We start from the raw sequence: 27405 nt of genomic DNA, 5'->3' as shown, positions 1-27405 counted from the left end.
CTACATAAGGACGGGAATCAGGGTTGGGAGGATCATTTACAAAGATAATATGAGTTATAATAAACCCCATTAATTTCCACGTGATTTTGTCGGCTGCTTTCCGTCACGTGCTGCAAAATCACTGGACAGTCATCACGCAATAACCCCGTCTGCATGGATATTTGTCCCTGTTATACAGTTGAAAAGAAAAAAGCCGGCCAAAGCGAAAAAAAAACACTTCATATTTGAAATTTCTCAAAAATCTTGATCAAGTAATCATTTTTTGGACAATCTCCGCCGGTTGAAGGGGTTTATTTATTGAAAGTGGCCTTAGGGGTGAATATGCAGAGCTTTGTATGTGGTCAGTTTGTATTCTGACCCTAATTATCAAATTAAACATAAAAGAGTTTATGATGCAAAATCAATACATACATCGTATAGAGGCAGTTCATTCGTGAAAAGTAGAAATGTTGAACAACTTTTCCTTTAAAATAAAGAGTACATATCTAAAATTAGCTGTGGATTAACTGAATTCTCTTTATTGAAGTCCCTCTCATTAAAAATAACGATTTTCATGATATTCTACAAAAATTGTCACCATGAAATTGTCTATGACATCGTCACTCTCATCTTCTATAGTTAACAATAATTTACCAAGGTGGAGGTGAATAATTGCTTAAGAATATACCACACAGAAACCGAAAGAAAATAGTTTAAATTGCCTCTTGAGCTGCTCGGAGTAAATAGTGCTTGCTAATCGCTTCCGAAACAGCCAATAAGCGCGCGCGAAAAATACCACTAACCTGTACGATGCATACTAAAAAGAATTATTCACTTCCTATGGGGTAGGTTATATCAGTAAAAATCACCTGTTTGATTGATTAAAAGCTTTTTGTCAAATAAATAAAGCTTAATGGGTCTCCTCAATAACACTTTTATCCGTTTAATTAGTATAAAACACTCCCAGAAGAAATTTTTTTGTGAGCAGGAAAACGAGGTCGGCAGGACAGATAACAACTTTCACAGGCTATTTCATATTCATGCTATTCTTACACAAATGTTTGGGTATTCCTCTGCATTTGCACGTTTTTAAAGTGAGAATATTTCAATTCTATGAATATCTCCAACAGAGAGAATTTCCGATCGTCTCCTTCACTGCTTGCCTCACTTCATTAATCTTCCAGCAATAAAGAATTGGATTTAACGATGAATTAGCGTAAACTAAGCTTACTGCCATCACCCAAGCGAGAAAAAACAACTGAGACGGCCTTCTATAACTGAGCAGAGCTGTTACTATACTGTAGGGAAGATAACAAGCAAGAAGCGCCAACTGTATCCAGAGCGCAGAGTACACTGCCTTTCTGTATCGTGCAATGTTAAGCACACTTTGATCGCTAGGCACAGGTTGTTCAATTTCAGCACGAACTTGAACTCGACGACGAAGAAGTGTGACGAAAATCTTCGTGTAGGCAATAATTGACGTTGTTAGACATACTGATATTCCTATACGGCTAAACCAGAAAGTAATTAGGTGCGTACGAAGGGATGATACTGCCGCAGCGGTGGATAATCCCCAAAAAAAACCGACGGCCACATATGTTCGTTGTATAGTTACAACATATCTGTACCTTAACCTCAGTACCAGGGCAAGAACTCTATCTACGCTTATCGCAGTCAGTGTAAACAAGGAAACCGAAGCTAATACATAGCCCACTATAAATGAAGCAGCCGACGCGAACTGGCAAAGATCCCAGTTTTCATAGACTAGTGACATCCAGTAGACAATGTTGAGAGGTTCTGCAAGAAGACCGACGCTTAAATCACTTATCGCCAGACAACGGAGAAAAAGTTTTGATGGTGGGTGAAGTGAAGATTCCCTGCGGAGGGCGGCTAGGATCAGAACGTTACCAATAACAGAAACGATAGAAAGAAGGGTATTAACAGCTGAAATCCAAATCAGATGCTGGTGTATTCCACTGGTGAGAGTGGACGAGCAGCGAAGTTCTTCGAAAGACCCAGTTTGTTTCCTTCCGATTGTTAGATTTGTCGTGGCCATTCTCGCGCGAGTTTCTTAACGCACTGAACCTCAAAGCACGTTCACAATATAAATGGCATCTAGATTCGATTACAACCGCCAATAAAACCGATTAATTAAAGACTATTTTATTTACATAAAAGGCTTAGTTTTGCACCTGTACAAAGGGCTCTCATATAGCCTCTTCTTTCACTTCTTTTTTCAACATTGAATAAATTCTCAGTTGAAAAAATATTTCTCAATTTTCTATGAGCGTTGCCTTTGTTTATTACGTGACTTAGGGCGGCAGTTCATGAGAAAAAGAGAATTTCCTACCTGACCAGTTCTACATAGCAAATGATTCTTACAAAATTAAAGCACATATTTTGACAACTAATCACACAAACCATATCTGATAGCTGTTTACAATCTCTACCAACGTTTCCCGATTGGTTAGAGATGACAGGATTTCCGACTTAAATCCTTAATCTCAGCTTTAATGAATTTCTTGTAAATTTACAGAACATCAAACAATTTTTTTAAAACGATGCGCACGTACGACGTTGAGATCTTAGATTCACTTCAGCAATCGTGGTATTTCTGATATGGCTCTTCGTAAATACCTATTTAGAGGCTAATTTTCAAAATTAAATTGTTTTACACGTTTCGGAAATGTATGTATCTATGGATTTCACAAGCGGGTTATTGATAGATTGAAATCTTAAAGTGAAGAGAGAGTTTAAGCTTATATTCCCACACACTGAAAAGATTGCTATCATAAAATTGGATTTATCAACGTAACTGCTATTGCTCTAGATAGCATCAATTTTGATATTTGGGAAAAAAAAGACAAGAAAATATTATACCGCCTTCACCTGATTACGCCAGATAATGTTACCTTATATATTTAAGGGCTCCCACCTGTCAGGGGCAAACAACCACAAAAATACTGAGTCCGCAAGTTGGTGATCAGGGAGCAGAGCTCTACTACACTCTGAGTTTAGCACGACCCACTCGTCTTCACGTTTTCTTTTTTATTCCACAGTTTCTTTCTCTGGACGAAGTCTTATGTACAAAGACGAACGAAAGAACTAAACGTAGAAAGAACAATACAAACAGGGCAATGGTACATCAGGGGGGACAAGGAAGATTAGGAAAGAGTGACACCATTTGGAAATAACAAATTTCAACAGTTTAGGAAATATTTTCTAAGATACAGAAACTGTGACTTGCTCCGAGAATTCGTCTCTTTCAGTGTTTTCCCCCGTAAGACCACATGAGTAATCCTTGTTAAACTGCAGGCCCTCTTCCAGCTCTGTTCCTCGGGTGTCTTGCTCCAGCGAGTGGGGAGAAGAGATGGTCTGGGAACGAAGTTGAGTCTTAAAAATTTATCAGATGGTGTAACTCTACCACCATTCTACACACATCATGTTATAAAAAGTGAAGTATCCATCCTCATTCATTTAGTTGATTTCCCCTTCGCTTGCACTTTCTTCGCCAGCACTTTTCTCCCGTTTCTTCCGCGGTGACCTGGAGCGAGAGCGCGATCTTCGGGATTTCCGTTTATCTTTCAGTGCCTCCCTGATGTGTGATCGTGTCCGCTTCGGAGATTTGTCGCCCTTCGTTGAGTCTTCTTCTTCCTCTTCCTCCTCCTCTTCCTCAGGGTCGATTTGTTCCTTATCTGGTTTTTCTGGTTTCGGTTTCTTTTCGTCTTTCTTTCCGTCCTTTTCTAAGATTTGCAACAGGGATCTTGGTATGTGAGCTCGCTGTAAGGAAAAATAAACTCGCTGCTCAAACAGTTATTTTCCTACAATGCTTAATTACTTTTTTCTACGTTGTGTGGTTGTCTTCAGTTTCCATTAATCTGCATATAGTTCATGTTTACACTTATTTTGAATTGAAGTTTCTAAGTTACTCTGAAGAGCGCTCTCACTGGAGTGAACAGAACTCGCACGGAAAGAACTCAACTCTGACAGGATTTATACGGTGCACTTATATCGTCCCTTTTTCTCGTCAAGTGTTTTTGTTTTTCGAGAGAAACAGGTTCCGACCATTCAATGGTCTTTTGAAAATTTAAGGTAACAAATTTTAGCGTATATTCGTCCACAATTGTGAAGGCGCGACCTTGAAAACGCTTTACCTTCTTTCAATCTGTTACCTGTATCATGCTTGAATGAACACAAATTTGAAGCCAACTGAACAAATTTCTGTAATATGTAGGTTGCTCTCTATATATAAGCCTTCTATGGTAATTAAGGGATACAGCTTGACTCTACGCGGATGTTTCGATCTTACATCCTTGGAGCTCTGTTATTACGTGAAAGCTGAGCTGTGGTTGTTTGTTATGAAGCATTGATCACCAATGATCAACCGAGCTTACCTGGTGAGGAGTGAACGACTGAACATGCAAAACCAGATTTTCTTTGAGCTCTGGGCAAATCTGGAAAATAATGTGATTAAAAAATTATAACAAAACTTGTGCGTCAAGGAACCTGAAAAAATACTGAGAAAATTACCTTCTTCATAATTCTCATCAAATTTTTCATGAATAAAGTAACTCATCACGATACTATCATCTGCATCTTAAGCATGTTTGTTCACGAGTCAAAAATTTCCACGTAAACACACAACGGAGGGGTTGGTGGGGAGGGGGAGGGGGACAAGGTGGGTGGGTGCCAAGGGAGAAGGATAAGGAAATTGCGCTTCCTAGATGAAGTATTGCCGCACATTCGCATACTCACAATTCACCTAAGGTATGACAAAGAGTAGACGGAACTTATCTTGACGACTGAGAACTTTCAAGATGTCTTACCTCAAACACACTCTCCAACTGTCGGGAAGGGAGTTGAAGAAGGACCGAGAAGGACTGAGGCTTGGTCATCTGACAAGAAAAAGAAGTATTAAATGTTAGCGTGACTATTATTTTTCGAGTTCAAATGTGCAAAGGCAGTAAATAAAAATTAAGAAATTTGAACTGCGGAATAAATATCGTTAATAAAGGAATATCGGCACCAGTCAAACCTTGGGTCTTTTGGGTCGATGTATAAATTGGATCAACGTCAGTATCTGAACAGCTGCGTACCTACCCCCCTTCTAACCAAAAAAAAAGTCCACTAATAACAAGTTAGGGCTAATGTTGGCTTAGGGGAGGGGTATATGCGCAGTTGCTCTGCCTCTATAAGACCATGAGGCCCATAAATTACACTCAATTAGGAGTCAAAGTTCTAATTTTGAGAACTTGAAAAATTACCTGACAACACTTCACAAATCCCTGCCACACTTTTGGCTGTTTCCACACCTTGAACAAAAGAATCAGAGGAGGGTCAATAAAGAACTGAAAATTGAACACTAGAGTCTAAAATCTGACATTGAGTCTAAAAACCGCACCCTAGCGCCCGATTTCGGACACTAGCGTCCAAGATAAGACAATTGTGTGTAAAATCGGACACTGGTGTCCAAAATCGGACTCTAGGGTCTAAAATCAGTCATATTCGGACACTAATGTCTACAGTCAGACACAGGTGTCTAAAATCGGACACTGGTGTCCAAAATCGGACGCTAATATCTAAAGTCTGTCGCTTCAGTCTAAAGTCAGTCCACTTTTCGGTGATAAAGAAAACATTGTGGGCTTAGTTTACTCACCTGTTTTGTGATAAGTTTTGCGAGAATATTCATGACAAAACCGACCAACCGAGGACAAATACTGAGAGACTGGATCACCTACAGGGTGAAGATACAATGTAAGCAACTCGATAACGCTACAAAAATGTTATTGTCTCTTATTACAGGTGCACTTTTCACAAAACAAGACAACGGTCTGTGATACAAATGTGTGGGTGACACAATCTGCAGCTGATTATTCACAATTGTGTTCTGGCGGCGTAAAATGGAATTGCAGTCAGTCTTAAATGAGCCTATCTCATACTGAGGAGAGAAAGAAGAAACTTTAGGGAGGGAGAAGAATTTAAATTGTTAAAAAGAAATTTACCGTTCTCATAAATAGGGTAGGGAGAGGATTCATTTCCATCAACTGATGCAGAACCACTGCTAGCACCTCTTGAGTGTAAATGGTCTTCTCCGCGAAACACAAGCTGCTGGCTGGGGGAGGAATGAAACACGTATTTTTTATAAACTTGTTATCAGTCACTAGTATACAAAATCGAAAATTGTAAATTGGCCAATTGTATCCAAAATCGAAAGATGACTCGATTTTCGAGTTGGGCACTAGTGGCCGATTTTCGATTTTCATCACTAGAGGCCCATTTGAACACTAGTGTCCGATATCCGATTTTGGACCCCATGGCCGATTTTCTACTTTGGACCCTCGTGGCCGATCTTCGATTTTGGACACTAGGGGCCGAGTTTCAATTTCGGGGTCCTGGAGCGAAAATAAAAAATCGAAAGTCGGCCACTAGTGTCCAAAATCTTAAATCTTTCATCAGTGTCCAAAATCAATTGAAAATTTATCCCTTTATAGTTCCTTCATTAAGGAACAATCGTTAAAATCTAATCGAAATCTTCCTCTTTGAATACTGGATTACCTTTCATAACAGACTTCATGTCACTTTTGGCCTCGATCTGATGAAGAGCAACCAGGAGCTCGGACGGACTGAGGGGGCTGGTGGCGGATACTTTAGAATCACCTAATAAGGAAAAACACATTGTTAGTCATCTTATTAAACCAGCAAAAGCATCTACAGTTTTCCTTTTTTCCCCGACATTCTTCACATAGCCACTTTTCAGCTACTTCAAAAAAGTAAACAAAAGGAAATAGCACAATAAAGACATGAACGTAACGGGAAGGCAGTGATCATGCGAAGTTTGAAGTGCACAAATTGGAGGAGTCCGCTGCGTTGTGAACACAAAGTACACAACAAAGAAAAACCATAGTAAATCAAGCTGTGGCACATATCCACAATGCTTTTTCATCCATTAATTTGAGGACGAATTGGAATTTGATGTATTAGTTTTTCAGGAAGATGGAAAATGTGAGAACTTGGAGAAATATCCTTCTGGAAAGGTCGAAAACCACATGTTAAACTCGACGCATATGTGACGCTAAGTCGGTAGATTAAACTCGTGAAAAAGCACTGGGAGCTGAACGATCGCTGACTATGCAATCCCAGGGTGAAAAAAAAATTAATAAAGACCTGTGCGGCGTCTTCTCTAGTGAGGTAACACATCAAGAAATGAAACAAATTGCTACCAGGCAATTCTGCTCGATGCCATGATACCAATAAGTTAGCCACAGATTTTGCATAAAAGAGAAAATGTTGGTCAATTAAGTTCTTTACAATCCGAAAAATGAACGAGGAAGAAGAGAAACGCCAAGTTAACAGCCATTGAAAGTTGCTTCGACCTCACTGATTAGGAATGGCAAACGTGATGGCTTTGGAAATCCCACATAAAAGTATGCAGAGATACAAATACGGTACACTTGTGGGATGCGGCAATAGTGGTGAAATAATGAAGAGGTAACTGATACGTAACAACTTCTGATACCGCGCGGTCACTCAGGCCGAATTGTGTTTTCATCTATACCAGCGAAACACTGTACTCACTATGGAAGCATCCTAGCAGCCTGTTAAACACTTCTTTGACCACGCTGGGCGACTGTTTGATCAGTTTGGGCAGCACAGCGATAATCTCTTGTTTTTTCAGTCCAGTAAGTACAGGAATCAGGAATCGCACATCAGACACACGCTTGTGGTACAGCTCCTTGACTCGCTTCACCAGTTCATCCGTGGGCACCGCTAGAAGCCAAAGAAGAAGCCAAAATGAGCACTCGTTGGCAGAGTTTCGACTCCAACCTGTGTACTTCATTACTTTAATTCTCAGGAACGTTTAGAGACTAAAGTTCACAGATCAACTGAGGAGAGGCAAAAAGTGATCACTTTCTTAAGAAGTAAAGAAAGACGCCTTCATCGTTGTAAAAAGTTTGTTTTAGTTCTCTCCTTTGCGTAAAAACAATGACTTCGCGGATCAATATCAGCATCTGGGCAACTGCCCATCTACCCCTCCCCTAACTCAACAACAGTCAATTGATAACAAGTTAGGGTTAATGTTGGGTTAGGGGAGGGGTAGGTGGGCAGTTGCTCAGATACTGATATTGATCCGACTTCGCTTGCCTATTTCTGCACTCAACGTTTTCAAGTCAATTTCCTATCAGTGGCAATAAAATATTTCGTACATTTCTGCGACACTTTTTCACTAATTTCCTCTCTCGACTTTATCATGCTACAGGTTAAAATGGAGTTTGATTTCAAAAAAATAAATCATCACACTACCTTTGTCGGTAATAATGTTCAAGATTCTGGCAATAAGAGTTTCAGCGCCTGTAGGACAGTTCTCCACCAACTGCAAGAGCTCAGGAGAAGCCATGCCAATTGCACGAACCTGAAAGATTTCGGTTGAAAAAATATAAATAAGACCCATATGACGGACTGCAAAGCGTGCTCAGGGTTGGTTATAACGGGGTCGAGATTTAACGAAACAACACCGTAATAATCAAAGAACAGTACTCAGAAAACCACAGGAAAGTCCTTTGTAATAGCTACGCCTCTTCCGTGCGCCAAATTACGTTTAAACAGACTCAGGATACTTACAGGATGTTCAAGGTGTCTGAGAATGATTCTTTTTATGATTTGCGAGGAAGCTGTGTACACTTTGGCCAACCTAGGATGGACAAGAAAAGTAGAAACAAGTAAGTTAAGGTTTTAGGAATGATACAGTCGTCTGGCTCGATGATCTGCATCTAGTTTCAGCCCTTCTCCTTACCGACTGCTGACCTCATTACCAAGCGTACCGAGTGAAAGCTTTCGAGAGTTATGACACGGGATTTCTGATCAGGTCTGAGTCACTAATGTAAACGGCAAAGCGAAAACTATCAATCACTCGCCTTAAAATAGATAAACGGAGGTTTCACTACGCCAGATTGACGCTTGGCAAAAATATTTTAAAAGGAAGGTTATGTGCTTTCTTGAAATTGCACACACAGTCCTTCGCCTTGAAACTGGTTGACATTCCAAGGGGGCTAGCGCCGCAGTAAAACAATTCTATCTTCTAATGTTTTTCATCATGTGAGAGTTAGCAATAACTAAGGTTCAGTTGCAAAAAGAAAAGCGATACCCTGTAAAGCTTTGAAAATGAGATCACGAACTGAGTAGAATTACAGTACAGTGCTTTTCTTTCTAAATTTATACATACCATGATAACAAGAACGAAAGAAATAAGCTTGAGGTTAAACTAAATGATTTTTAAGCATTTTTTTTTCTTGTGTGACCTCGGCAAACATTTCGACCAACAAATAACAGTTTCCGTACTCTCTAACACACCTCTAATCATGAAAAGCCCACCCAAGCTATGCAACTCCAAGAACCCCAGAGGGCCCTTGTTAAGTTACAACTCTCCTCCAAGGTATCTACTTATATTACTGTTGTATGTAAGTTGCTGACTTACTCGTGAAACAACTTGTGGTTTTGTGGAAGCAACGCGAGGTATAGATAAAGACAAAGTTTGATCGTGTCATCTGTCCACTCCCCAGGAGCTACTTCTGCAAGACAGACAAAGACAAAAACAACTCAAGGAAAGAATTTATCCTCTATGACTTCTGTGTTTTTTCTCACAACCTCTCAAAGAAAAATAGCCCCCTCCCAAACAAACCGTTGTACAAGTTGCGTGTTGTTTCCGAATTGAGCGTCAGGTTATTTTCACCCTCGCTTTGCACAGCGTTCGTTAATCCCCCCCCCCCCCCCCCCCCCCCCCAAAAAAAAAAAAATTATCTTTCTGCAAATGTGGTCTTGACGCAATTGGTAAGATGTTATTTTTTCGTGCCACCAAAGGAGAAAGGAAAAAAGCAAAGAAAAAACAAACGAGCTAAGGTGCTTAATGAGGCCTGTATACCTATATCTGGGTCCAGTCCTTCCGGAGCGGGTGGATGGTCGGCTAACAATTGTTGCAAGGAAGTGAGCGCGTATTTCTGAAATTCACACCAAGTAAGCAGAATAAACATCATGTGAACAACGGTAAGGGGAAAATCTAGGTCGCTCTATTTCAATTGCGAGATAATCATTCTGAAAGAGCAACACTTACCTCAATAGATTCGGCGAGTTCAGGTCGCGTGTGGAGTTTCTTCGCCGAGTGAATGGCCTGCACCCTAACTTGCTCCTTCTCGTTTGTGGTCAGCTCTAGCAGAGTCTGTAACAACTGCTCTTGGGTGGCTGGACGTTTTAAGATTAGTTCTCTTAGAGTAGAGAATCCAACTTGAAGCCGATCCTATAAAGAAAGAGCAGCAAACATTTACACTCTAACTTACGTGATGAATTCTGATGCACTGGCTCATAAAGGTAAAAAAAAAAAGTAAATAAGTTTCGGAATAACTGATGCCATCGCAGTTCTTCCTTGGTTTGTCACGCAACGCTTCCCCCAAAAGTGGCGGCTGGTCACATCCGTACTGCATTCCTTTTCCTTCTTCTGGGAAGTACGTTGCGTGACATCCCTAAGCACGGCTGAGAAGGAGACTAGTATTAGACTTACTTATAAGACGACCTGTGAAAGCCGAGTTGGGAGAAAAAGAAATGTTGACATCTGATATCAAAACCCGAGGAATAAAAATGCGTAAATCAGCAAACTGTCAATGAAGCATGACGAAATACGGAGGGGAAGGGGGCTTATAAATATCCATTCCACACCGCGAAAGAGGAATGAATACTCCTGGTCGCTAAGCGAGTCGTTTGTGTCGGTATTTTTTCACACGAGTTCTTTACGCACACTCAATTTAAAAAGATAGTTGCTCTTTGACACAATTTTCAAGATCATCGATCATGTGACTAACTGGTGCAAAGTTCGTGACTTCTGATGTAGTCTTTACTCACCAAGTCTTCACAATACATTCTCACTGCCATTACTGCTCCGTCCGTTAATGCCGGGATGTCAAGAAGAATACGAGTAAATAATCTGTTAGAGAAACAAGGGTCGTCTTAATTATTAAAATACACGTAAAACAAAAGGAACACTAACACATGATTCTAGTATGTAGGCGGGAGCGAAAAGCGGAGCGAGCGAGGAAAAAAAAAGGTTCCCCCAGCCTGACAGCTCTGCAGTTTCCATAACAAGTCATTATTTACCATCTGGAGGGGGAGGGGGGGGGGGTGGGGGAAGAAGCGGTCGTAGGATTTTGGTTGTATCACAACAAAAATTCACCTGATCCCCCGTAAGGCTCTGTAGTATTTTACATCCTCCCTAATTGGCAGTCAATTTTCTATAGTCCCGACCCCTTTATGCTCTGTAACCAACGACTGACCCACCTCCGTTTCCTCTGAGTCCATGTGATACCTTCCCCCCCCCCCTCCCCTTAACAAAAAAAATTGGAGTTTCATTGGGAATGAAGAGGAATTACTTACTTATCCTTAGGATCCAGTTTAGCGTAAAGTCCGTCCATAAGATTTAGAAGACAATCACTGTACGATTGGCGCAGGTCAGAATCCTCATCTATTCCTTCAATTTCTGATGACGCGTATTCTTGATACAGCCAGGACATCAACAGATCATATCGGGATCGGATCTCCTCCTGAATAAATTCTTGGAGAACTGCAGTGATAGAAAGTAACACAATTTGAACTCATCCATCAAAAGCACAAAAGAACGCTTAAAATTTAAGAAATGACAAGGTAATTAAAAACTTTCACAGGTCATGAGAACAAGTTAAACAATGTTGTTGTTGTTGTTTTCTTTTACGATCCACGATAAAATTTTCGATTGAATTTAAAGGGAAAACAGGTACTGCATTTGGTTTAATTTCAGGATGTTGTGTGATTGCTTTAGAAACACGTGGGTCTCTTGGGTGCGGTCCTAATTTCCCGCACAACGGCTGGTAATAAAGAACTTGTGCCACCCTCCAGTGGTCGCACAAGATAGGCACCAACAACTAAACAACAAATCAAACTTAGCATTTTTTCTGTACGATTGAAGTTTCAGCCAATTCCTCTGAAGGAAAACAAAAGAAAAGGATAGGAAAAAAAAAAGAGGACTTACCCATTTTAAGATCCCCTCCCAATTGTGTAACAAGTCCGACAATAAGATTGATGCGTTCCTGCCGAAAAAAGGGTCGTTGAGAATACCTTTATCATCTCACCGACTGCCAACATGGACACAAAAACGTAACAGGGAGGCTGTTTTACAGCATAAAATAAGATTTGCATAGGCTTGGATAGAAGAAGAGGAACAAAATTTGTAAATAAATCTCGTATAAAAATCTACCTGTGTAACTCCGCTCCTTGCAGCACTACCTACGAAGAAACAAGTAAAAGAAGAGTTAAAGATACATCTGCTTTGATTTTCAAGAAGAAAACCGCGGTCAAATATTTAAGACGAGCGTAGAAGATGAGAGCATCAAAGAGAATTGCAACCGCTATCTCTTTTAATTTCTCGTTCTGATGCTCTTCCAAAGAGCTGAGGAGAACTCATCGGCCAGCAAGACCATGTAAAGGGTACACATGTAAAAAAAAAACAAAAAACAAACAAACAAACAAACAAAAAAACACACTTGTGACAGCATACTGACCGACTTCCGGTTGGTTACGGAGAAAATTCATTATTTCAGTATTTCCTCAACTTTTGCTATTGTTGCTTTTATTTCCACCCGTTAGTCAATCTTCGTTATATCAAATGGCAACGACACAAACAAAGAGACAAACCAACCGACGAACAAACAAACAAATAACGAAAAAAAAAAAAAAAAACACGGACAAAAGACAACTGTAAGATATTTACGAGAAGGAAAGCTTTAGATACTCTGTCACTTTGTCTCACCAGACCTTCTCAGATTCTCACCTTCGGAGGCAAGTATTCTACTGACAGCGTTCGTCATCAGACTTTGTCTTTCGTCCGGATTCAATTCCCTTGTCACATCAGATAACTTGAATGGCTTGATCTTCCTCATGCGCTGCATATTATATAACAAACATTCAAGTAAACGAAAAAAGGTGATTAAAAAACTTTCCTTTCGCTCGTTTTTTCGAAAACTTGCAGTGATATTTCATTGAGAAGAACAACCCCGGTATAGACAGCTATGGACTTTCAGAAAGCTGTTTTAGTAAAAAGTTTGAAATAACAAGGAGTAAGTGAGGCTTAGAGACTGAAGCGAAAGAATGGATGACATAGACACTCACGCTGGCTGAAATACGAACGCGAAGCTTGAAAAACGACAGCCTTCCTAAGGCAAGTATTTCGGTCTCGATCGCGAGCCTGATGGCCCTATGTGCTACACTTTATTCTGGTTTCCGTTGCATGAAGAGACTAGCAGAATCGCGACCCCCACCTTCCCTTAACATTTTACAAACTTCCCAGGCAGTTAGCAGTAGAGCACTGTCGAGTGAAGGGCCTGGTCCAACAACATCAGACACTGAGCCTGCCCCTGGCTCTACCCCAGACCTCTCAGTCCAAAGTCCAGCGCACCAATTGATAGATCCCTTTCACCCTCCGTTAAATCGTTTCATGGTGAATAAACGAACACATGGGATCTCAGACTCACAAAAAAAGTTCACTAATTAACGAAAAATGATCCTACCAGCTGAGGGACAGCAGGTTCTTTGGGTACAAATGGCGTCTAAAGAAAGAAAAAAGCACTAACATTAAATCTGATAAACAAATACATCAATTTCTGAGGGTGTAAGGATATTTGCAACTCTCTTCCGTTTCTAACCTATATAATAATTTACATAACCTTTATTTAAATAAGTAGTTATTTTTTTTATAAAACTGTTACTCATGCATTCTACTTCATCACTGCATTCTCCCTTCACATCCTAACATCAGGATGCATATTCTCCATACTGTTCTCTATAAAATTTCCTAAGGTGCTGACAAGGAGAATTTGTTTAACAATCAAAAGCTTGAATAGTTGGTGATCATTTCCTTTATTCTCATGACCTTAATGTGTGTTTCATGAGGGATTTTGTTGGGAGAAATTAGATGCTGGTCTATCTTAGGGTTCAGAGGGTTAATACTGTTATCAAACATGAGGTTTCTTTCATATCAAGCAAGGGAAAACAGCCTTCTCCGATACCTTTTTTATATCCATCGGTCTCTTTTCTTTAGTTGCCTCAAGGTGTCCACCTATAATGAAAATGATACGATGATTTACCATCCTAAATTCCTCTCGCTTATTCTGCGAGGCGGCAGCTGTTTCTTACATTTCCCTTTAAACTTTTGCGCGGAAGGCCAGAATTGATCCCCTCGCGCATGCCCTATGTTTGACCGCTGTGTTTAATTTGATAGTGTAGGCGGATTACGTAGATCCCACGTGATATAAGTTTCATCAGAAGTTGTCCGCGTGGGACACGAACAAAGTTAAGAAACTTTTCTTAAGCCTCATCTAGGCTGCGTTTAGTTCAAATTGAAACCAGGTGTGACAGGAAAGGGTTCTGGTGTTCATATAACTGATGTTCTAACAATGAAGCTTAATTCATCGTTTACCTAACATCCTTTGCAATGCTGAATCCTCCTCGGGTTTAGGTACACCAAACATAAACTGAGAAAAAAATGATACTATATATAAACGAGTTACAATTAAGACTAGCAAACAAAAGGATCCAGGTATTAGTCCCTTCCCCCTTTCCCCGCGTAACTCGTCTCCAGCTCGTTGAAAACCATTCGAAGTAATAATCAGGGTAATTTTGTACCATCGACTGAGTTGATAATGTAAATTGGTCACCGTAAAGAGTTTTAAAGCTGACCTTTCGAGCGTTAGCCCTTCGCTCTGACGAAGGGCTTACGCGATTCGACTCCTGGCCCCGTTTGTTCGAACGTTACAACTGGGCCTTTGCGGAACATTGCGGACTAATTGTTCCAAGTAAGACTCTGTCATCAACTGAAAAAGTACATGAATCTTTCCATCACTTACCATAGGATCGTCCTCAGCGCCAGGCCCGTTAAAGCCTGGTCCACCAATCACGGGGATCGACATACTCTCCTCCTTCATTCGTGGGTCATTCTGAGCCTGTTGATACGATACAACGACGAATGTTTACAGCGCAATCAAAGTAACAAGTAGAGAAATTTTCCCTAATGAGATCTTCGGCAGTAAGGATGGGAAAATACGGCAAGTTTTTCCCAACGTCTGGCTTCCACTTCGTCAGCCGTTTCTCTAACTACCACAGCTGCTGTTCTCTGTCGTTTTTTGATTACCCATACTGTAAAAGGGCTTAATGTACAGTACACATAACTTTCAGGTGAGCGAGTTTGACGAATCTTCATTCAATTCAGCGATTTTGTAAACATTTTGGAATCTTAATAAATCTGGACTCTGCTTTTTTTACGATAACCAAACAACCCCTGCCCCCCCCACCCCCCACCCCTCCACCTTCAGTTTCTCCTTTCTAACTTTTACATCTCAGACAATATTTAACCAGACACATACCTTTCGCAAAGCTTCCATTCTCTCATAGCCTTTTCCAATCTTGGCAGCATTCATCTGGGTGGCTAACAGTCGAGCAAGATGAACAACCTGCGCCTGTCCACCTGCGGCGGCGATGGGGGTGTAGGTGTCGTGGAAGTGGGAAGGAATGCTGTCAGGAAGAGCCAACATGCTGACCAGTACAAGGTCTGTTACAGTGTCTTTGTTGAGTCTGGGGATAATATCCTGTGCTGTCATGTCTACCGCATCTGATGCAGACATCGTCTCTATCTCTTCAGTCTGACAAAGTTGAGAAAAATATTTTTAGGTCTTTTAGGTCACGAGCTTCTCAACGTGTGTGTTTGGTTCGTTATTGTTTTTGTTTCTGTGTTTTTTTCAGAATTTTACTTACATCAAGCTTCGGCTTCTTTGAAGTCGCCGCTTCTGGTTCAGACCTCGAAGGTCAAATCAAAATACAACAAAGATTAATATCATGTGGTTTTTAGACTTCAAAACGGTGGCCAACTTATATTATGAACTCAGTCTTGAAGCGACATGATCTATGCATAAACTAACTAACCTTCTTTTCTCGGCACTGGCTTTTGGCATATTCCTTTGAAGCTACAGAAATCAAAGAAAACATCAAATCAAAATTCACTGATTGAAAGTACAAAAAAATGGTTTATGGAGGTTTCATCCCATGCTTGGGCGAAGTCATCCAGGAGGGGGCGAACTTGCAATGGGGCGAGTCCTCAAGATATCAAAGAAACAATTGTAGCCACATAATCTTAAGTCTCTCGCGTTTAGGTTCTGAAAGATGTCACGTAACCCTACATCCAAAAGAAGTGTAGCGACCGGCTGTGTCAGAGCCTTTATAATTTACAGCTATAACACTTTTTTTTTTTTTAAACTTTTATGCACTAGGTTTCCGTCAATGATACTGACCTCAGCCTGAGAAGCCCCAAGATCTGTTAAAAGTGTGGTAATCTGGGGAAGGAACTCAACTGAAAAACAACAACAACATCTGCTTAACAACTTATAATGAAATAAATTTCAATTGACCTGCAGATAAAAATCAAGCAAATAAAGATACTCACAGATAAACTGCAATTTAAATAATAACAGAAAAGAAGCATGAAGAAACTCAAGCCTCAAAACCACAAACTGTGTTAAGAGGCCACATATTAAAGCTAGACAAATTTTAAAGGGTTTTTCTTTCCCATAGAGGAATTTGATAACAAATCGTTCCTTTAAAAATACATTTCATCAAGTCACTTATGATCATTTCTTTGCATAATTTTCATCCCCAGGTTCAATCAAATTAGTTTACAAGTATGATTTCTCACTTTCCATCTTTACAAGAAAATGTACCAATCCATTTGCATTAACAGAGTTGGATAAAGTGGAAGAACAAGCAAGTTGACTCTGGGGCTACAACTAATGCCCCGAAAAAAAAAAAAATGGGAGAAAAAACGTCTGAGATTTAATTTCACTTACTTGAAGATGGATGTTTCATCAAACTCATCAGATGAAGCTAAAATGATGTAAAAAAAATTACAATTAGCAATTAGCTCTTCCAATGAAAAAGTACCACAGCACTATTTAAATTTCATATAATTTCAAAGATCAGCAACATACATGTATATAACTGTTTTAAGAATGTCAGACAAATACATGTAGTACCTTCTCCCTTGATAGGACCTGTTTAGTTTGTGTGCAGCAATGAATAGGAAAGGGGAATTTAAAGCAAAACAGTAAGGTCTTTTTCTTGTTAGAGCAGTCTTAACAGTAAAGGTTCACACTTATTTTTGTCATTAATCACCTCACCCTGATAGCAATTGTAAATTTGAAGCATAATTTAATAGCTTGACATACTGATCAGTAATTCTTCAGAAAGAAAACTGATTTTTGTGAATGGTGTGAAGAAGGCTGACTGCCCTCAGTGGAAAAACATTTAATATTTACTTCAAACAGCCCAAGTTTGAGTTCTGTTGAAGTCTAAAACCACAGTTTAAGTCTGGCAGAAGATTTAGGCTCAATTGATTCCTTTATCTTCTTGACAGTAATAAGTACATCAGTGTATGTTACCGTTAGAATGGAACAGATGAATTGCTGAGTTCTAAATTGTAAAATGAAATTTCATTTTTTAACAAAAAATACCTTCAGATTTTTCCTAACACTGCTGACTTGTGATTTGCTCAGAGAGGTTGGAAGATTAGCTGTTGAGAAAGATTTAAAAAATATCTACATGAAATTTACATTGTATAAAGCATCCAAGATTAGATGTGACAAAGTAATTCTTATTTTTGAATGAAATTGCATTAACATTTTTGATGCTGTGTTATCTTCAACCTCTCTATGTAATTTCTTTTATTTTTTCCCAATACAGACCTCCTGGCTGGTGAATAATACATATAAACTCTCTTTGTAACATGAAAAAGTACAAAGACCACAAAAGACATGAAAAGTAATTTCTTACCATGGAGAGACTCAAATGCCTGAACAACAATGGACATAAAAGCAGGCCTTTGACGAGCAATTGCTGACAGGGATCCAAGGGAAGCCATGAGGTTAACACTGGTGATAGATATATATGAAGTGATTAACTTGTAACTTCTCCCTATAACATCTACACATTATCCAGCAAGCAGATAATGAGAAAACTCAACTTCAGTAGATAGAAGTTGCTATCTTGATCTACCATCAAATTCTTGTCACTTATTTCAAGGGAAATGTGAAGCAAATAGCTAAGAGAATTAACAATCAGATCTTGGGAGTTAAAGGGTAAATATGCTAGGTTTACAGGTAAAGCATACAGTTAACATTAACAACTCTGTTTGAATGGTAAGCAGTCATGTTGCTCCCAAGCAAGGTTGTCCTAGACATGCTGCAATTCCCTGTGTGACCTTGTCTTAAATGGGGAGATCATGATGCTCTGGAGCTCATTGCAAGTTGATTGATTCAAAAATCAGTTGCACCCACACTTCAAACATCAACCTTGATTAGTTTAACTGTACATGTAGCTTCATGGGGCAGTAGCTCCAGTACTTTTGCAGTTAACAAAGCAGTAAAAGCTTGTATAAACAACAACTCCATCAGCCTTGACAGGTTAACAATGCGTAACGATGGTGATGACGACAACAACAACAAATAGCCCTGCCCCAAGCTGACAATTCAATATAGGTGTTACATTGCAAAGTGAGCTTTCATTTAGAATCGCAAATCAAAACTGTTCACTTCTAAAGTTAAAGAACTCCATCCAAAGCAAACCTGGAGATGGTGTGAGATGCAATGAGGGTGAGTAGAGATTCCAGTGTTGATCCTCCTTCCTCCCTTAGTTCTGTCATCTTGATTAGAGGATGATTTCTGGGAACTATCTCCAATGAGATGTCAGCCTCACCTTTCTTCAGTGACTCAGAATCCTGCATTAATAACATACATGGTTGCACTTAATACATTTTCTTTTGCCTTTTCAAAGAAATAAGAAAGCATACCTGAGTTTTAAGTGACTGGACAAGAACAAGCATCTCCATAAACTTTATAGCATGAGTTCTTATTCTGAAACGGAAAAAATCCCATTTTGAGAAAAATTAGATTTTTATAAACTTATGTTCTATAGCCTGCAAGCTTTGGCACACAATTCTTCGCCCAAGGGAAAGTCTGAGTCCTTATGAAATGTGAACCAATGAGTGGTCTGTAAGGGGTCTATCACTGACAATGAGGCCAGATCCCAACAAACCTCTCCCTAAGTCATCTCAAATCTTCCCACTGATGGAGAAACACACATTTTATTTCATTAGCTGCAGTGCTAATAAAAAGTGCTTGCTCAAAAGCTTACTATATTGTAGCTACACATAATTTTGTAGCAATTGAAGGTACATTGGTCATGTTATATATATATATTTTATATATATATATATATATATATATATTTTATATATATATATATATATATATATATATATATATATATATAGTACTTTAAAAAGTTTTCACATTACCCATCATTGTCAGATTCCAGCATATCAATAATCTGTTCCTTTATCTGGATGAGAAGCTGTAGGTAAAAACAGAATAAAGTTGAAACAAAAACAAAAAAAAAAAAACAAGAAATAAAGACATCACAATACTGATATACTGGTAACAGAGGGATACAATGGAGATAAGAATTTAGAGATCTTAAATATACAAATATTTTAATGTGCAGGGTGATTAAGTGTTATAAACTGAGTTGTTAACATAAAATTGGCCACCATAAAGAGTTTAAAGGCTGACTTTTCGAGTGTTAGCCTTTCATCAATCGCTCTGACAAAGGGTCAACACCTTTCTTCAATTTCAGGGTGTCTACAAGGCAAAAGGGTGTTAGCAAGGCAAAAGTTAATTGTAAAATTTGTCAAAGAAAGTTCAATCTACTCACCTCCCACATGCGTTCAAGCTCTTCAGATATTGCTTTTTGCTTGCAAATATACTAATCGAAAAAGGAGACAAAGCACTAGTTAATACAATCTGAGTTAAAGTGTTGGTAAAGGTTAGCAAAAACTTCACTTCAACTTTAGATGTACATGCATAAAATAAGTGAAAACACTTTAAATTTGAAACAAACATTTACTGACCTGTAAAGCATACTTGTACAGCTGTGTAAAACACAGCATGACTCGCTTCTGAACAGCAACATTATCATCATTCAACATAAAACCCAGATTGTTGAGCACTTTGCTTAACAGCTCAATGTCTTTTTTGCTGCAGATTTGAGATCAAAGTTAATAGCCTATTAGGTACATGAATGAGTCATGTGATACATAAAAAGAAAAATGTTCCAAGCAAAATTACTGTGTAAAGAGGGCAAATTTCTGAAGAAACTGTGATGCTGTGTCAGTGGAATAGTATGACAAGGTAATTTGGTATCATCAACTGAGATGCTAACATAAATTGGCCACCATAAAGAGTTTCAAAGCTGACGTTTCAATCGTTAGCCATTTGTTGGAGCAAAAGACAGTGTTGCTGAACGGGAAAATAAGTTGTCATAATTGATAATAATCAACCAGAAAGAAAAAAGCCTAGCTATAGATAGTCGGCTAATGAAGGGGACACTACTGTAAGCACCAAGAGGTCATGGTCTTGTTGGGTGTCACTTTTAACCCTTTGACCCTAAGAAACATGGCTTTGTCCTCTTAGAGTGACTACCATCTAATTTCTCCTTACAAATCTCCAAATGACCTGTTAAGGTTGGGAGAATAAAGGGAATGATCACCAACTAAGAAAACTCTTGATTGTTAAAAATATTCTCCCAGTCTGAAAATTAGGAAATGTACAAAGAACAGTATGGAGAATGAATATGCATACTGATGTTAGGGTGAAAAGAATAAAAGAAAGAAAGCGCTAGGCTCTCAGTTCCTCTCTTTGCCTAGGAGTAAATCAGTATGGACACTGGTGAACTCTCAAGGAAAACTGATAAACTACTGAGGGTAATGGGTAATGAAAATGCAACTTCTCAAGGAGAATGGCAAAACACCATTAACCCGCTTTCAGTTTTCTTCATACAAACTGCTCCTCACTGTGTTAATATTTCTGCAAGCATAACACTTTTTCTAATGGCCAACATTGGAAGGGGGAAGGAGCACCTCGAGCAAGAGTTCTTCAAGAATTGTAACAAGGATTTAAAAAACCTCAAGTTACAGGCAAAGTCTTACAAGAGCTCTCTTTTAAGACTTTTTCACAACTACTGATATTTCAATTCTACTAATACTTTAATAAACAATTACAGACATACCATGCCTCCTCAATGAATCCAACCACAAATTTACGTACATCTGCTGATCGATCTTGCTGGAAAACCAGGATTTCCTTTGGAACAAAATTTCGAAAAAAAACTTCAGATTACAAAATATCATTGGCCTTTATTTGACTACTGCATCCACAAAAACAATGTAATAAAGTTAAGCTATTAATTACAGGTAAAAGAAAATACATGTACACTCTCTATGTTGTGGGAACAACAAAGTACACTGCATCTCATTTGTAGAATGTCTTAGCCCAAGGTAAGTGTCTGAAATTTTTGCTTTAAATCGAAAACAACATGTAAATATCAGGTATTGGAAATAATGGTTGTTAATATATAATTAATAAGAGGTATTGTAATTAACCCTTTAACTCCCATGAGTGACCAAGACAGCATTTCTCTTCACTATATTAATATAATTTCAAGCAGACAAGTGATAAGAATAAAGAAAAATATTAATTATGGGATTACTAATTGATCTGATACCAAATTCTCCAGCTACCATTGTGAGAATCATTTGGCAGATGATAAGGAGAATCACTGATTACATCTTGGGAGTTAAAGGGTTAAAATAACAAAAAAATAATTAAAAATAAGTTGTACTTACATCCAAAAAATTATCAAGAAGGGTTGGGTCTTTGTTCACAATGAACTCTTGGACCTGTGACAGAAACAGAAAAAGAGGTAAAAATCCCTTTCAGTATTATCCTAAAAGAAACTGCAGCAAAAGCTGTGGGCCTACGCTTTCAACAATGCTTCATACTGGTGGTTGGGTATGGTAATATTTTGGAGTAAGAATATCTGTAATGTCCTCAAGCTCACTCCATACTGCTCTCACAAGATAGAACTAACACATTTCCACAGCAGTATACTTTATAACAAGGCAAATTAAGAATGGAAAGAGGACCAAAAAAATGGCCATTATGAACGATCCACACTTTCACTTTTCTCTTTTTTTTGGTACTGTATGAATTTTTCAGCAGCAAACTTTGAAGCCCATCTGATTCTTAAGTAGGTCATGATTGAAAAAACATTTAAATCGTTTCGTTTCTTTAGTGTTTATCTTCCACGTAAGCTTTATATGCGATCGGTAACAGGCTCAAGGAAGGCCGTAGAAAGTTGTTCGAAACCAGAAGCCAAAATGTTGGAAAATGAAATAATGGTTGAACAGTATTTCCCATATTTGATGGTTTGTTGTGTATGTACAATAATACGAACGGAAATTTTGCTCATTGCTCGTATAAAACACCAAGCAACTCGTAACATATCCGCTTGTATTAAATGTTAAACCTTCAAATAAGGTGTGTTTATACCACTGAGCACTGCTCCGTAGTGTACTCTGTGGTTGCATACGGTAAGCTTACCTGTTTCAGACAATTCAGTTTGTTTTCCTTCTCCAGCTGAGCTTGATTAAGCAAATCAATTACCTGAAAAAAAAAAGTTTGTTTGGAGTGAGTTCAATCTGACCCTGACTCTTACAATAATCATTGTTATGCACAGATTTGCTTATTTTCCTCTCAACGAAACACTGACAAAGGAAACAGTCTTGATTGAAGCAACAAGTTATTGAGAAGTTTACGAGTTTGGCATATCTGCGAGAGGACGAAATTCGAGCATTTAACTTTTAAAAATATGTATTTAACCTTTTCTGATGTAGAATCTTCAGCAGAATATTCTCCAGAAGCTCGGGCGTCTGCATCGTCATTTAGAAAGGCTTGTGAAGCTTCCGAAAGTCGAACACGAGCTCGACTACTTGCGGCCATCTTGATTTCTGCGCCCTTATTTTATTGACTAGCGGTAATAGGTAAATCCAAACTAGTGTCGTGTAATGCTGATTAGAAAGGAAGATGGCGCCGGTGAAACGGAAAACTCAATGACGATCAGGAAAATTTTCATAGTAAACAGTATGGGGCTATTAACTATTTTAAAGAAGATGAAGCAGAAGGAGAAAGAGATGAGAATTCTTATGCTGTATCCTTTTATGCGTTCTGTATTATATCTGTTTGCAATTTCTTGCTTTTGAAAGGTGAAATACGGTATGCCTCAGGTGTATCATTTGGTTTGACGGAACAAAATATTGAATTGTAACCTTGACTGCGCTTTACAGAGGACTTGATAATGCTGGGAAAACGACTATTTTGAAAAAGTTCAATGGAGAAGATATCAACACAATCGAACCTACTTTAGGATTTAATATCAAAACCTTAGAATACAAAGAGTAAGAAAAAAAGGCAAAGCCTGTGTTTTGTTCGTTAGGCAGTTTGTTAGCATTCCTGCCTGTCTGTTCGTCTGGTTGTACATGTCTGTCTCCACCCCATTTATGTCTGTCTACCCATCTGTCTACCTGTCAGTCTGCCCAATTGTGTCTCATCTCTCCATCAATCTGTGTCTCCCTCTGTGTATGTGTTTCTGTCAATCTGTCTGAGTGTCTGTTTACCTACATGACTGTAATTTGTCGGTCTGCCTTCATGCTTGTCAGTCGATCTGTCTGGTTACTCCATTCATTCATTCCTCTGTCCACTGTTCCGTCCATCCACATGCCCACTTACCTGTTTATCAAATTGAAGATAGCTAGGTAAAGTCTGTACTTGAGTCAAGAGGCTTACCCAGCCAGAGGTTATTCTGGTTTACTTAGCATGAAACAACTAGGAGTATTACTACTCTTTCCTGGGTGTGATACCAGTGCATGGCAAGGTTATCCCTAGCATTTCATCAGGCTTCCATGTTCATTCATCATGACCCATTTACAGTATGCTCCTGGATCAGTACAGAGAGGCAATGGGAGAGTAAGGTGTCTTACACAAGAACACAACACAGTAACCCTACCAGGGTTTGACCCTTGACCCTTGACTCTTGAGTGCAGCACACTAACCATTTTTCCATCTTGTCTCTTGATGTTGTCAGTGTTGTTGTGTTATCATTGTACAATAACTATATTTATTGTAGTTTAAATTTTCCCCTGGCTGAAAACTCAATAATCTTAATGGAAATGATGATGGGGGTGGGTTCTCCAAACCAACTTCTTTTAAACATTAGATTAACCCTCTAACTCGCAAGATCTGATTGTTAATCCTCCCCTCTAGCTTCTACACATGTCCTTGTAAATTAGTTATAAGAATTTGGTGTTAGATCAAGATAACAACTTTTACATGATAAGTTTGAATATTCTCATTAGCTGTTTGTTGGATAATGAAAGGATTTCATTGGGAGAAGTTTCATGATGATCACTCTTGGGAATTACAGGGTTAACTGATTTCTTAACCTTTTAACTCCCAGAGGTGATTAAACATGTAACTTCTCCCCATAATTTCCATACATTATCTAGCAAACAGCCAGGTATTGAAACTCAAACTTATCAGGTACAAGTTGTTATTGTGATCTAACACCAAATTCTCATAATTACTTGACAAGGAAATGTGTAGTAGTGGGCAGAGAGAATTAACAGTCAGATCTTGGGAGTCAAAGGGTTCGGGAGAGGCAGGTGCAGAGTTTGGATAAGAGGATGTTTAAAGCAAATTTTTAGCATTGATGTGAATAAGGAGACTGGACTCAGTTACGTTGTTTTAGTATGTGAAGAAATAACATGTTGATTATTAGAAAAAAAAGAATCTTCTGATCCAAAATCTCCTGACTTGCTTTTAAATGTACTATAGATTCAAGTTAAATATTTGGGATGTTGGAGGACAGAAGTCTCTTCGATCATATTGGAGAAACTATTTTGAAAGCACTGATGGTTTGATATGGGTAGTGGATAGTGCTGACAGAAGAAGGCTGATAGACTGCAAGGACGAACTGAAAGGTCTCCTTCTAGAAGAGGTAACTTAAAAAACTAGACTCTTTTCCAAGGGAAAACTGAATTTAAGAACTTGCCATGCTTTTAATGTTTTCACATATGTGTATGATAAACTTGGGTGTTCATACTGAAGTTAGATATACTGTAATAATAATGAAATGAGACCTATTGTAAACTTCAAGACGTAATTTCTTGATTCCTTTTATTGATTCGTACTTACTACAACATCTAATTCGTATCGTAAAACCTAAACTTCGTAACTTCGCATAACCACTCGTCTTCGCTTCGAAAAGGTACTAATCAAAAGTCTATTATGTACATGTGATTATATTACTTGGCTCCCGTGTCCGTCAATCAACAAAATCACTTCTGCACTGTACAAACAAAACAATATATCTGGTTACGTAATTGTTCTCGCGTGGGACGTCTCAATGTTTCTTACAAGACCTCAATACAGGCATGCATGTAAGGCTATGGCTGCTGTTATGAATCATATGAAGCACAAACCTGGAAAATGTTTTTAGTAATTTCTTGTCTGGTTGTCTGTGATTAAAGTTCATAGATGCTGTTGTATCATTTCATGTCATGTTGTGTCTGTAAACTGCCTGTTGAGTGATGTTGTTTGGGGTTTATGTGGTGCAAAGATGTTGTATATTGTAAGGGAGTGTTCATTGCATCTCATAGTATGCATACACACCCTCCGACATTGACACAGAAAGCTGCTATTAAAGCTTTGAAAAAAGGGACTTTACCTGACTTGAAGCTTTATCATAGGAGAGACATAAGGCTCTCCAAGATCAGCATCCAAAATACTCAGCCAAATGTGTTTGTCATATTTATAAACTTTCTAAAGTCAAAAAATGTCCCCGAAAAAAAGTTTCTTTGTATTTACCCAGAGGCTTGCAGGTGCTACGTTATTAGTGTTTGCCAATAAACAGGACCTACCTGGTGCCTTGTCTGCTGAAGAAATTAGAGATGTGAGTATTTCTAACTTATAGAAGTTATTACTTCTTTGATGTAGTGTTAGTAAGGATGTCGATATTGTTTCAACTCGTGAGTATTGAAGACTATAGTGTGAGTTTCTAAAAACGATGCATTATGTATATCAAATGGTAGATCCAGAAAAATTATTCATAGAAGAAGTATATTTTTAAGACCATCTTAGTTTCATGTTTATATTGTAAAAATAACCACTGGTAGCACTGCGAGATTCCAAAGGGAAACCTAACTATTTGTAAACTGTCTCTGAGAGTCGAATATAAGCAATCCTTGCAGCTATAACACTACTGAACTAGTAGTTGAAATAAGACTGGAAAAAAAAATTAAGGCCCATATGGGATTTGAACCCATGACCTCTGGGATACTAGTGCAGAGGTCAAGGATTTAAATCCTGTACAGGCCTGAATTTTTTTTCAGGTCTTATTTCAACTACTAGTTCAGTAGTGTTCTTAGCTGTGAGGATCACTTGAATTCATTTCTTCACTGCAGTGCACATATATGATTTTCATATATTTATAGTCATTGTCTCCAAGAGTGTTAAGAATTTGAGTATGGGTGCATATATTTGGAAATACAACTTCGCAATCTACATACAAAAACTACAGTGCACGGTAATGCACAAACTGAGTGTTCATGCCATTGAGTCGCAAAATAAAATCAAATAAAAAATGTCCTGGAAGAGAAGGGAGTGATGATCCCTTGATCATCCCTTAATCTGCCTCAGGTTTCTGAGAAGAGTCTTTGTTATTCTTTTTTCTATCAAAAGGCTCTTGATTTGGAATCCATCAAGACACATCACTGGAACATTCAATGGTGCAGTGCAGTTACAGGAGAGAAACTACTAGATGGCATTGACTGGATTATCTCAGACATTGCATCAAGAATATTTACAATGGACTAATACAATGTCCATGGACTTGTTTTGAAGAACTTCAAGATTGTGACATCAAACCTGATGTCTCTAAGTCAGAGATTGAGTCAGCCTTGAAACAGACATAAGGATTGCATTACAGACACCTCATTTATTGTGAATGTGATACCTGTGGACATTGTGCTGAAGAAGTTTACTTCAAGACAAATATGTTATGGTAGCTAATATTCATGAAGATGCAAAATACATGAAAGATTACCTTTCGTTTTGTTTGGCACAGACACCGCTCATCAAGAGTTCATTAAAACTCTTGTAATTAATAAGAAGGCTCACACCATAAAAGAAAAACAACAACAAACTCAACCACCATTTGCAAATGATAATAAAAATATAAGTATCCAACTTGTTAGCATCACTTGTTGGTTAAGTTTTTTCCTCACATCTTGCTTACACTTATTTTATTTCCTTCATCAAACTGAGCCAAAATCGCAAATTTAAGGGATAAACACTAGGGTGTGAAATTTTGAGGGCCCCCTCCCCAGCACGTGATCCAGTTTGCTGCCTAATCATTTCTGGT

General features: G+C 38.6%; 3 protein-coding genes across 3 annotated transcripts; 1 reads left to right on the top strand and 2 right to left on the bottom strand.

Annotated features, from left to right (window-relative positions):
* Window positions 1-502: 502 nt before the first annotated feature.
* Window positions 503-2041, bottom strand: LOC131771829 (adenosine receptor A3-like). The gene has a single exon (XM_059087690.2). It carries the CDS (start codon window positions 2033-2035, stop codon window positions 1091-1093), a length of 945 nt encoding a protein of 314 aa, XP_058943673.2. The 5' UTR covers window positions 2036-2041; the 3' UTR covers window positions 503-1090.
* Window positions 2042-2186: 145 nt separating this feature from the next.
* LOC131771827 (symplekin) lies at window positions 2187-22933 on the bottom strand. Its single transcript, XM_066169770.1, has 38 exons — window positions 22809-22933; window positions 22530-22592; window positions 21773-21826; window positions 21157-21230; window positions 20000-20126; window positions 19804-19854; window positions 19388-19443; window positions 18881-18944; window positions 18657-18808; window positions 17866-17963; window positions 17547-17605; window positions 16884-16920; window positions 16332-16390; window positions 15967-16007; window positions 15799-15841; window positions 15411-15686; window positions 14895-14990; window positions 14468-14522; window positions 14058-14107; window positions 13560-13598; window positions 12824-12935; window positions 12251-12279; window positions 12026-12083; window positions 11395-11581; window positions 10867-10948; window positions 10085-10267; window positions 9896-9971; window positions 9452-9545; window positions 8599-8668; window positions 8281-8389; window positions 7555-7746; window positions 6535-6636; window positions 5982-6091; window positions 5636-5713; window positions 5244-5291; window positions 4806-4874; window positions 4374-4433; window positions 2187-3759 (listed from the first exon to the last, which is right to left on the bottom strand). The coding sequence occupies exons 1-38, from the start codon at window positions 22926-22928 to the stop codon at window positions 3457-3459; spliced, it is 3576 nt and encodes a 1191-aa protein (XP_066025867.1). The 5' UTR covers window positions 22929-22933; the 3' UTR covers window positions 2187-3456.
* Window positions 22934-23012: 79 nt separating this feature from the next.
* Window positions 23013-26896, top strand: LOC131789177 (ADP-ribosylation factor-like protein 2). The gene is made up of 5 exons (XM_059106256.2): window positions 23013-23136; window positions 23273-23383; window positions 24819-24981; window positions 25855-25935; window positions 26724-26896. Exons 1-5 carry the CDS (start codon window positions 23039-23041, stop codon window positions 26856-26858), a joined length of 588 nt encoding a protein of 195 aa, XP_058962239.2. The 5' UTR covers window positions 23013-23038; the 3' UTR covers window positions 26859-26896.
* The last annotated feature ends 509 nt before the right edge of the window (window positions 26897-27405 follow it).

Source organism: Pocillopora verrucosa, chromosome 7 (assembly GCF_036669915.1).
Source record: "Pocillopora verrucosa isolate sample1 chromosome 7, ASM3666991v2, whole genome shotgun sequence".
Lineage (NCBI taxonomy): Eukaryota > Metazoa > Cnidaria > Anthozoa > Scleractinia > Pocilloporidae > Pocillopora > Pocillopora verrucosa.
The sequence above is the reverse complement of the archived record's forward strand: the minus strand, read 5'-3'. Positions and strand labels throughout refer to the sequence as shown.

Bases quoted from the DNA above. Each gene is read 5' to 3' on its own strand.
- LOC131771829 (XM_059087690.2), bottom strand. From the start codon at position 2,035: ATGGCCACGACAAATCTAACAATCGGAAGGAAACAAACTGGGTCTTTC.
- LOC131789177 (XM_059106256.2), top strand. From the start codon at position 23,039: ATGACGATCAGGAAAATTTTCATAGTAAACAGTATGGGGCTATTAACT. The intron at 23,137-23,272 runs GTATCCTTTTAT...TGCGCTTTACAG, and splicing joins GAGATGAGAATTCTTATGCT to AGGACTTGATAATGCTGGGA. The intron at 25,936-26,723 runs GTGAGTATTTCT...TTCTATCAAAAG, and splicing joins CTGCTGAAGAAATTAGAGAT to GCTCTTGATTTGGAATCCAT.
- LOC131771827 (XM_066169770.1), bottom strand. From the start codon at position 22,928: ATGGCCGCAAGTAGTCGAGCTCGTGTTCGACTTTCGGAAGCTTCACAA. The intron at 16,921-17,546 runs GTATTTTTTGTT...ACATCATTTTAG, and splicing joins GTGTTAGGAAAAATCTGAAG to CTTCATCTGATGAGTTTGAT. The intron at 9,972-10,084 runs GTAAGTGTTGCT...TGTGAATTTCAG, and splicing joins AACTCGCCGAATCTATTGAG to AAATACGCGCTCACTTCCTT.